The following is an 11,492-nucleotide window of genomic DNA, read 5'->3' as shown; positions in this document are numbered from 1 at the left end:
TCTAATCTATCATAGTTCCCTATTCATCTTTTATGGCAGTCCTGTCCTCTTGTTGTGCCTCTAGCACCCCCTCCCAATTGGACACTTAATAACTGATTGGTTTCCTGCTATACTGCAGTAGCATGTAAGAGAACATTTAAAACATCCTCCGCTTCTAACACCAGTTAGACAGCATTTTAACAAAAATCATGAAAATCAAGATAATTTTAACAGTGTTTTAGTAGACGGACTGTGTCTTTTAAACATGCAAAAAACAAAACAAATTAAAGAGAACATAAATCCTACTTCACCTAATATTTATAACTCAAACTGGAGCGCTTCCTGATTCGCAGTTACCAACATCATAAAACCGCAGATGCAGATAAAAAAGGCTATTTCATTTATCTATTTAACCAGGTTCTTGGGTCTCAAGTTTAATGGTTTACTTTCCCCTATACCAGTCATCAAATGCCTGATGTGTTTCAAACCCTTGCAGCATGAGTTGATTACATCCACCGGAAAGAGGCTACATTAAGTCTATTAAACCTTTAATACTGGCAATAAAGGTAGCTCAAACCTGCTATTCACGTAGAAAGCCTCACTAATTCTAGTAAAGGTTGTTTTAGTGAGCCTAACCTTGCATCTAAAGTCCCTTGAGTCAAATCAGGGGAGAATTTCATGCGCTGAGGTTTCATAATTTCATAGGATCCGTGGTTCTCTTGTAGTTGATACTGTGGAGCTTTGAGGAGAAAAATAAATTCAAAACACAGGAATAACTCTAAAAAACTAAATGGGAGAATTAATGTTTTACTTTTTTACATATCAGGACATAATAGCATCATTTCATTAGCAGATCTTAAAATTAGGTTAATACAACCTCAGGTGAACAACACATGACATATTACACTGCTATGATTTATTCAACAAAAATAAAGTCAAAACGGGGAAGCCATGTGTGATAAACAAAGTATACCCTTACTACTTCCATAGGAACCAAGATCCACTAGGTGGCGCTCACATAAAACCTCAAGAATGGTGAGCGCCACCTAGTTGATCTTGGTTCTTACATTTCGTTTTCAACATTTGGAGAGTGTAATAGGGAGGCTGCCCGAAAACCACTTAAGGGAAGTATTACATTCATCTTACTCTAATTCACATTCATTTGGGTGATTTAAGAAATACCCACATTGGTATTTCCTATTTTGCTTTTCCGTTTGGGCATTTTATTTTGATCTTTTTCACACATATGCACGTATGCTTCCATAGGAATAAAGATAATTTCTCCTGGTTTTATCTCTTTTCCACCAGCTACATACATTGTTATTTTACATAACAAAATATTTGAAAAAAACATTAAAAATATGAGTAAAACAATAACAAATTGATGTTACAAAACACTGGTAATAGCGGAACCAATAGATGATTATGCCATTATTTCTCTTGTAAGATCTTGTAAACTTTTTCCACCAAGACATACCTGAAAGTATTAACCATTCGTGTTCTATTTCTTGCAATTTCTGCTTCTTTAGATTTTGTAAAGCATTTAATGAACCTTCAACTTTCATCTACTTACACTACAGATTTAAAAAATAAAACTCCATTCAGTGTCAGCTGAGGACAGTTAAATAAGGAGAAGCTGGCTGCTGTACACAGCAACAACATCCATAGTCCTTGGATGAAAACACTAGGCACAGAATGCCCTTAACACAAAGCTTCGTTCAATTTTCAAACTCTAAATGACAGTATTATCAAAAGTTATACACTTTAGAAACATGCAGTAAAATCTGTTGTACAAGAATTGAATCGCATGTATTATTATATACATGAATGTAAAAAAACCACACACACTGGTGCAAAGGAGAAGAGGGCCCTGCTCTTGCAAGCTTACAATCTAGCCGGTGGTTGAGGGGGAAGTGAGACAATAGGAGAGGACTGCATGGATGGGGATGTGTTGATCTGGTTCCGATGATGTGTTGAAGCTGTTGATTGTTCAGATGGCTTGATTATGATGGTGGGAAGTACTGGGAAGGAATGTTGTACGCTTCCCTGAACAGGTGGGTTTTCAGAGAAGTTTTGAAAGTCGCGTATTAGGTAGAATGTCTGAACGGAACGCGGAAGATAATTCAACAGGAGGGCTGTGGCGTGGGTGAATCCTGCATTCTGCAGTGGTACTCGGTATGTCATTTCCCTCCAGTTTAACTCTTAACTGCCCACTTATGAAGAGTCCACTAGGGGTAAGGCCACAGCAGCTATGTTTATATATATATATATATATATATATATATATATATATCATGCCAGTTAATTGATTAAACACTGTATGCTACACTGAATAAATACACACACATATATAATCATACTATATATATATATATATTTGTATATGTATATACATATATGTATATATGTATATAGAGTGGACTCAAAATAAAGAGTTTGACGCTCTCGTTTACGTCCAAGTGTCAAAAAGTGTACGCACTCGTAGCTTGCGTAGCTGGGTAGAACACGACGTGCGCAAGCGCAGTGACCTCGCACTATGCTAACACTCGCGATACTTCCCCTTCTTCAATCTGCCCGCTGACTTCCGCTCCCGGAGTGCTCTGCGTTGAATCATGGACCATAATGGTAAGGAGGGAAGTGTGATTGCGGGGGATAATTTTTCCCCCCTTGTTTATTACACGAGCCTGAAGGCTTCACGTTCGTTCTCTCTGGGTCGTGCGTTGGATGGGTAGTTAGGCTAGCATATTAGCGGCATCAGCAGCGTTGTATGCCGTGTGCTCCCGGCTCAGGCCTCAGTACGCTTCCTGCTAACTATGTGCACCTTGACGAATGGTTACCGTAATATCTGGCGCGATTGGCCATCGCGTCCCGAGTGTCGCATTAAATGTGACTGCTAATCCTATTTACAGAGCAAAATCTGCAGCGTAAACACATAGAAGCGGGAAGGGGCGTAACAGCGCGCTGTCCGTAATCCGGTGTGGTGAACTCTTCTGCTTGTACGAATTAAGAGGCAGACGAGCTGTACTGGGTTAAGGCGGGATAGAGTAACATCAGACGAGGGATCTAAATGTCAGTATTTATAGTAAGAATGCACACATCCATAGGGTACAAGGGCCCTGTCCATTCAGCACAAAATGCATGAATTAACATTGTTGGAAAGGGCAGCACATGGTTATAAACCTCATTTACAGTGTCAGGTCACAATCTAAAAGACTGTACATTGAATAGGTGTAACACACACTTGTTGAGTATGTGACCAATGAAGACACAAACTACAAAAAAGGTGACCCCATTCATATTAGTTTTCAGTCCAGGGAATCAAATCTATTAGTCATAAAGAAGATTGTGTCTGTTCCCGAGACAAAAGCAGCCTCTACAAATTCTGGTTGATGATGTTTGCTGTAGAAGCATTAATAAAATATTATTCATTTTAAGGGTTGAAGGTTCTACATCCACTGCTGTCATTGTGTGACCCATTTATGGACAAGTCAAAATACATTAGAGGCTTATGTGTCAACTCTTTTAAATTAGAAGTTTATGCCAGTATTCCCACTGCACCTTAAAAAGTTGCATTCCTTAAAACAAATATTAACTAATCCTCACTTATTTTTACTTCCTTTTGATGCAGATGCATCTTCCTTCTTTATCAGGATGGCAGGGAAATCTTTGTGCGTTAGACGTAAGGTCTTACCAGTATGCTGGTGCTGGTTTAGATTGTATTGAATCACTTTATAAGCAGGAATTATCTGCAGATATAATGTATTCTTTAAATAACTACTGGAAGTAGAGCCGGTGTTGAAACTTGCTCTGTGATTTTCGATAAGGTTACGTTTTTAGCTCTACCCTTAATTCCTTAGGAAAGCGCAGAATGTGGGTTAAAAGGTAGAATTCCTCTAATGCCCCCCCCCAGAGAACGTGCAAAATAAAATCTCTAATAAAAAGATACAGTAAGCAGTATTTCCCACTTAAAATTACATGGCCCAATTATTTAGTTCTATACAGTAAAATCAGTATATGCGTATTCACATTTAAACCTTACATTATCAGCACGTCCTCATATGGAAATATATACAGATTGTGATGTTCAATATAATAATAAATCTTCTTTATTTTTTTCTATATCTATTCAACCTAGACAACGACTTGCAAGGGACTAACAGTATGGGATCCCTGAGTGGACTGGATGTCCGAAGACGAATTCCAATAAAGCTTATTTCAAAACATCCAAACAAAAGTAAACTGTCACCTCGTCCTCAGAGGAACATGAACCGCATGCCTACCAAGCCACAGACAGGTGAAGAAGGTATAATGTATTACATAGTAGTAGTGTTATGCATGCCACCTGCAGAGGTTTTAAAGGTACAATAATAATCATTAAGTCTTCTGTTACTAAACATTGTATTTCTTTAACATGAATACACAGGTAATACCAAATGATCCAAAATGCTTTTGTGTGTGTTTTTATTTGTTTGCATATCACTTAAAGATTGAATTTATCAGTATCATTATTAGTATACAGAGGTCAGTCACTCTTCCAGATATATGAATTGAGTTGTTGGCCTAGACAAACGGCAGATTCTGATGTTGGGATGTGCAATAAACCTTGCAACATGTTGCATGGATGGAAGGCAGATACCGGCACATGCCAAATGTTTGTGCAGTCTATGAATGGTCCAGAATAATTGTCTTATTATCCCCCTACTACACCACCGTGACATTCTGTCATGATTTTTGTGGCACATTAATTCTATTGTGATGGTATGGAACTTAATACTACTTAGTGCTGGTAATGTGATTAGTTAATTGCAACAACCATGATGTTCACACAAAAGCAAATATTTGGCAAACGCTGGCTTTGTCTCATATGTTACTCTGATTGCGAGACGGATACGAGGGGCCTTTTTTGTATATTAAATAATGGGAGGATTCATTATAGATACATATCTACATAGTGACAACAGAAGTGAACCAGTTGGCCCATCTTTTCTGCCTTTTTTTGACTCACTTACTTATTGTTTACGATATATTTTCTTTACGATATATTTTGCAGACTTATTGGCCTCTGAAGCAATAATCTCCAGGACGTGGCAGAATATTCTAAATTAGGTCCCCACAGTTATCTGTAAAGCAACATTAGTGTGTGTTTTTTTTTACATTTAAGTATTAAACTAATAGTGTTCAATGTGGCGTCCCAGACCATCATTATTCAATTTTGATGGGAGAAAGATTTTTGATAGTTATCAATTAGAAACATTCTTAACATGGCATCAGTCTCATATGGCATCAGTTGGGTATCACTTTGTGTTTCTTAACAAAATAGATTTCAATGCAGCGACTACTGTTTGGATTTAAAGAAGGTATGTTTTTCCCAGGGGGTTTTGATTACAATGAAGAAGAGAGGTACGACAACAAAGGAGGGGATTTATTCGGCAATCAGCGGAGATTTCCTTCACACACATTTTGGGACTATAAGGTACAGTAATAAAGTGTGGATAATAATCTGTATTGGTTCTATACCCAACTTCCTTCTTTTAAGATTGTTCTGTGCTGAAAATGAAAAATGTTTTGTCCTTCTCCATAACTACAGAGCTCTCTTTTTACCTTGCAGAGAAAAAGAGACCTGAATTTGCTTTATAAAACCTTTCAGGCAAATAATAGAGTGCTCCAGCATCCGCCTTACATAAAGATCCTCTCGGATAGTGTATATGTTACCGTGAAAGACCGAAATTGGTGAATGTCGACTTTCACCGGTGAATATCAACACATACCAAATACGTCGGTGAAAGATCGAATATTTCATTTCATTATATTACATTCGGACCCTCACCGGTGTATGTCGACAATCACAGATATGCTCTGGTGGAGGTCAAAAAGAGAGGAGCCGAGGGCTGAGAGAAGCAGCTGCAGCTAATTCGAGAAGCGGCGGGCAAGGCTATACACGCTGTCATTGCAAAAGGAAGTGTTCCACAAATAAATGCAGTTGCAAAAGCAAGGGACTTCTGTGTAATTCAAAATGTCATAATAGTTTAAGTTGTTGCAATAAATAAGTTTCTAATCACATAATTGAATCCTTTTATTATTAATATTATATTTTCTTTTCTTATTGAAAATGTGCTGTTTGTTTTAAGTTCTTGGTCACTCCTCTCGGAAAGAGAGGCGAAAAAGTTACGTCACCCTTGTGATATTTTATCGCCACTGAAATACGGAGAAGAAAATATAAATCTCCGACATTCACCATTAGTACTTGGTGAATGTCGACATTGGCCGGTGTAAGTAAGAAATAAGGGTATTTAGCAAATATTTCGGACATACACCAAGAGACTATGTGAATGTTGATATTCACCGGTGAATGTCAACATTCTACAGATTTCGGTCTTTCACTGTAACATATATACATTTTAGTAATGGCAATTTCTTACCAGGGTGGTAACTTTTTAAGTTTGTAATTAGTATAAAGTAATGTACACAATTTAAGGTGACATTTGGTGGCTGATTATTTATTGAAAGATGCTGCATTTTAAACAAAGACATGTTTTCACAGCTCAATCTTGTTGGAGAGAAGGAGGAAACCCCCGTCCATTTCTGCGACAAGTGTGGTCTTCCTATAAAAATTTATGGCCGCATGGTAAGAAACATGAAAATTGTTGGGAGATAACAGCTAGTTGGCCCATGTAGTCTACCCATTATTTCTACTGTTAAGACCTTAATCTGTACTTCATCTTGTCAGTAAATTAATACATGATGCTAGGTCACCATAACAACTGGAAACCGCATCATGGCACCCATGGTTTTGCTGGGCAAGGGGGTACAACCTTGCCAGGGCTGCCATTGTGAATTCAGCACCCTATGTGTTCCTTTGGGCGTGCAGTGAGAGAGAATAGTGCACGTGAGTGCGTGTAGACTGTATTGTCAGTCGGTGTGTATTTGTATAATGCTAGTCAGTTTGCGTGAATATATAGTGCTAGTCAGTATGTCTACTGTAATATAGTGTCTATGTGCACAGTGTTAGTGTGCATTGTATATATGTATGTTAGCCAGTGCTTATTTGTGTCTGTTTGGATACTGTGTCCATGTGTATAACCGTGTGACGTTAGCATGTCTGGTGTTGTGTATGTCACAGTATGGTATTACCATGATTGTATGTCAACATAGTGTATGGTGTTAGTATGTGTGTACATGAACGTATGATAGCGCGTGTTTTACTGTAAGGTGTTTGTGGCATAATATGTTTACTTGTGTCTGTTACACATACATTAAGTGCATAATGTATTTTTAAAAAAAGTTAGGTGCTTTTTTAAAAGAAAAATTGTAATTCTAAGTGTAATAGATATGCTGCCACTCTGTGTGCCCCCCCCCCGAGATATGCTGCCACTCTGTCCCCCTCCCCTAGACTTACCAGTGCAGACTCCCGGAGTCCCAGGTGTCTTGCGAGGCAGGCAGGGGACATCTATTCTACGCAATACATGTATACAACTTCCCACGGCGGCAGTGCCGGCACTGGAGGTTGTATACGAGCAGATGTTCACCGGCGAGCGTAAACAACCTCCGCTGCGGGCACGTCTGCACGATGTGCTTTAACAATCTCCCTTGCCGGGACTACCCCCGTGGGAATTTCTGGCAAGGGAGATTGTTAAAACACATCGAGCAGATGTACCGGGAGCGGAGGTTGTTTACGCGCATCGCCGCTGCCAGTGAACGTCTGCGCTATGCGCTTAGACAGTCTTCCATGCCGGCACTCCCCCCCCGTAGACAGTGCTGGCGGGGGAGGCTGTCTGAGTGTATCTATCCATATTACGGAGTGGTCCATAAGATGGCTGTCTCTACGCATTGCTTGTTTTGTGATATCTGCAGGGCAAAATTGTTTAACTCCTTTACTTGAAACATTGCGTTTTTTGGCTAAGCAACCTATTAATGAAATATACTGAATCTTTAATTGTTGAACTTGTGATGGGATTTCTGAATTGTGCCTGTTGCTTAATGATTTTACTGCCCTCAATGGTAAAACCATCTCTTGCCAACATTAGCCTAATAATTAAACTGATTTAATGGATGAATTAGGGGTTTAGCATCATTCTTCTTGAAATGTTTGTTGTCTGTAAACTCTCTCATTTAGTGCATAAACACTTTTGTGAATGTTTACTGTGTTCTGCCTATTAATATGTATTGCTTTGGTTTTCTTTTGCACAGATCCCTTGTAAACATGTTTTCTGCTATGATTGTGCTTTACAGCACGAGAAAAAGGGAGATAAATTGTGCCCTGGGTAAGTCCCAAGAACTTTAAACTGTAATACAAAATGTATTGTTTTTACTGTACTAAGTGTGTGTGTGTATATATGTGTATATATATATATATATATATATATATATATATATATATATATATATTCAATTAAATTACTCTATACTAGCTGTGTCACTATAAGAGATAACCCATTTCTATTGGATTCGTTTGTAAAACATGTGCTGTTTCCCTTTCCTGAGTTAATGCCCAGCTAAGTCTTTTCTTTTCAAAGTATTTTCAAGGATCCTAGTATAATAGTATAATAATGTGTTGCCTATTAGTGCAGACCTTTCCACTCCAGTAAGTGTTATATTTATCCCCAATTGCTGTTTTGTTTTTTTTTTTGTTTGTTTTTTTATGTGACAATGTTTGTAATAGGTATTTTAAATATTGTGTGAATTCTGCTTTTCCTTTTTTGTGGTGTAATGTCTCTCTTTCCCCTTCCCAAAAGAACACTTGTTGAAGAAAGTACTGACACCTACAAGCGTATGAGGTAGGTTCTAATAGAATAGTATTTTTTTAAGTCATGTGACAAATGCTTTCAGAGTTATACATGTGTGTTGTCAGAGTGCCTTAGCCCTGAATATTTTCTATTGTGTAATTAAATTTAGCACCTATGTGCTAATTTTTTTTGTAGATGTATGCCAGCAGATTAGTAAGACACTTTGCGTGTTCTTCATTGTACTTTATGCTGCAAAAAATCACATAATTTGTGACAATTACCTTAATACTTACTGTGCACTGTAAATGGGGAAACTCCAGTCTGCTTCACCTGCTTGAAGAGCTGAACTGGCCCATGTGTTAAACAGCTAAACCTGTAAGGAGACTAATACACTGGTGCGGGGAACTCTCCTCTCTGACATCTGGGGAAGGTCTGTGCAGTGGACGGAGGCACCTTCCGGATGCAGCGGAAGTTGCCTACGCGAATCGCGTAGACGTTTACCCGCTGCCCCGACATTTGCTCTGAAAAAAACATTGTCTTACAATCAAGCAATATCTGATTCCCTTGATTATATCAGTAGAACAGTGCTCTTGATGACCCTTGTTAAATTAATAATTGAAAAATAGTTTGCAATAGTTCTGCACAACTCCAATCCTGGAGGCCTGCAAAGTAGGCCTTCCTTGCCATAAAATCTGTTTAATAGATTTGTAATTGATACATATGCTCAAGTTGGGACATTTAAAAATGGTGGCCGGTTTGTAACCCCTGGTTTAGAACAATCACTTACTGGTTTACACAGTATATCAAGTGTGCTGATATAGAGATGTGTTATAATGACAAAACACTATATGCACAAATTAGTAAAAAACACTTTTTGTTCACTCTTGCTAAAAGGAGGTACAATTGAAGTTGCATTTCTAAGCAGATTTGTTATGGAAGTTATATATAATTATAAATTTGTGGTTTGGCTGATATAGTAAATAATCTCGTGTTTTTTTCCAGTTGTAACGATCCTGTTCAGCGCATTGAACAGTGTACACGTGGATCTCTCTTCATGTGCAGTATTGTACAAGGATGTAAGAGAACATATTTGTCTCAGAGAGACTTACAAGCGCACATCAATCATCGCCATATGAGAGCTGGAAAGCCAACTACACGTCCTCAACCTGAGCCAATCCATCCTCCAATGCCTCCACCCCCCACAGAAATTACAGATCGTTTCATAATGCCTCCAGACAAGCTCCATATAACTCATATGCCTACCAAACAGCACATACTAATGCCTCCTCCCCCAATACAGCATGTTCCTCATGAGCATTTTAATCCACAACATGAAGATATGCGCGGATCACCAGCCGATATCTCCATGGCCCCACCTCCGCCCCGCCCTGTTTCTCAAGATGCTTTCCGGATATCTACTAGGAAACATAGCAATTTAATAACTGTGCCCATACAGGATGATTCTAGTTCTGGTGCACGGGAGACACCTCAGGCACCTGCTTTGCATCATCCTGAGTATCCAGGTCAGCCAGTGGTAACTCATCCTCACCATATTATGCCTCCCCAACAACATTATGCACCTCCGCCGCCGCCCCCACCCCCAATCAGTCATCCAATGCAACATCCTCCTCAAGGAGCTGGAACACCTCACATGGTGTACAGTCAAGGTCCACCACCACCAATGACAACTGCTCCACCTCCAATTACACCTCCTCCTGGACACCTAATTGCTCAAATGCCACCATACATGAATCATCCTCCTCCAGGACCACCGCCACAACATGGTGTTCCACCTGTAAATGCTCCTCCGCCACATCACTACAATCCTAACTCTATGCCACAATTCAGTGAAGATCAAGGAACACTCAGTCCACCATTCACACAACCTGGAGGAATGAGCCCAGGCATGTGGCCTGCACCTAGGGGCCCCCCACCACCTCCTCGTATGCAAGGGCCTCCTTCTCAGGGTCCTATACCTGGACCACATCACCCTGATCAATCTAGATACAGGCCATATTATCAGTGATTTCTTTAATTTCAACTTGCTAGGTTTACTTTTGTGCATCAGCTGCAGTTTTACAATAATGTGTACACTGTCTTATTTGTCATTAATCCCACCCATTTTCTGGGTATTGGTGCATACATATTGTTTTGCTTAGGATGTTGATATATTTTTGTTTAAGCTGTTAAACCTTGCATTTCTGAAATGTGTTGCAGAATGAAAATGTAATGTTTTCCACATTTTGTAGCTGTAACAAATAGTGTATAGTACCACTGTCATCCTAAATATTATTTTTGTTACATTAAACTATTAGAATTATATTGTGATGCTTTTATGAAACTGTTTAAAATGAATGTAATTATAGATGTACAGATATTTGTTCCCTTATTTTTTTTCCTTTTGTAGTAACACAATAACACCTGTTACAGTGTGTCTGGTATGTTTACCAGTGATTCAATAAATACTAAATTCACAACAGATTACACATTTTATTTCATAGTATTTCTCGGGAAGGAGCTGGAAGTTCTTTTAGAGAAAGCTACTGGCGACAAGTATTTTTTGCCTAAACGTAAGCATTTACTGCATTTTCGGCCCAACCCTTTCAAGTCTTCCAGAGGTCAAGATTCCAGAACCCAGGCCCGGTTTCGAGACAGGCCTTATGGTTCCAGATTTCGTCCCTTTCGTGGTAGAGGAAGACCTTACTCCTCTAAACAGGAGGATGGAGCCTCAAAGAAGCTGTGACGCCAGAAGTTTTGCGGTAGGGGGCAGGCTGAAGAGTTTTCTTCATC

The 11,492-nt window shown here is 39.1% G+C and overlaps 1 protein-coding gene across 2 annotated transcripts; it reads left to right on the top strand.

Moving 5' to 3' along the window:
- The first annotated feature begins 2,539 nt into the window (after positions 1 to 2,539).
- Positions 2,540 to 11,186, top strand: CBLL1 (Cbl proto-oncogene like 1). 2 transcript variants are annotated; one of them, XM_053464804.1, is made up of 7 exons: positions 2,540 to 2,604; positions 4,115 to 4,273; positions 5,352 to 5,452; positions 6,521 to 6,604; positions 8,167 to 8,240; positions 8,712 to 8,753; positions 9,705 to 11,186. In XM_053464804.1, the coding sequence occupies exons 1-7, from the start codon at positions 2,592 to 2,594 to the stop codon at positions 10,726 to 10,728; spliced, it is 1,497 nt and encodes a 498-aa protein (XP_053320779.1). In that variant the 5' UTR covers positions 2,540 to 2,591; the 3' UTR covers positions 10,729 to 11,186. The 2 variants fall into 2 exon arrangements, with proteins under 2 accessions (XP_053320779.1, XP_053320778.1); XM_053464803.1 differs by having other exon boundaries at positions 4,115 to 4,282.
- Positions 11,187 to 11,492: the final 306 nt, after the last annotated feature.

Source organism: Spea bombifrons, chromosome 4 (assembly GCF_027358695.1).
Source record: "Spea bombifrons isolate aSpeBom1 chromosome 4, aSpeBom1.2.pri, whole genome shotgun sequence".
NCBI lineage: Eukaryota > Metazoa > Chordata > Amphibia > Anura > Pelobatidae > Spea > Spea bombifrons.
Note: the sequence above shows the minus strand (reverse complement) of the source record. Positions and strands in the feature narration are given on the sequence as shown.

Coding starts and splice junctions, on each gene's coding strand:
- CBLL1 (XM_053464803.1), top strand. Junction 6,605..8,166: donor TAAAAATTTATGGCCGCATG/GTAAGAAACATG, acceptor TCTTTTGCACAG/ATCCCTTGTAAACATGTTTT. Junction 8,241..8,711: donor GGAGATAAATTGTGCCCTGG/GTAAGTCCCAAG, acceptor CCTTCCCAAAAG/AACACTTGTTGAAGAAAGTA.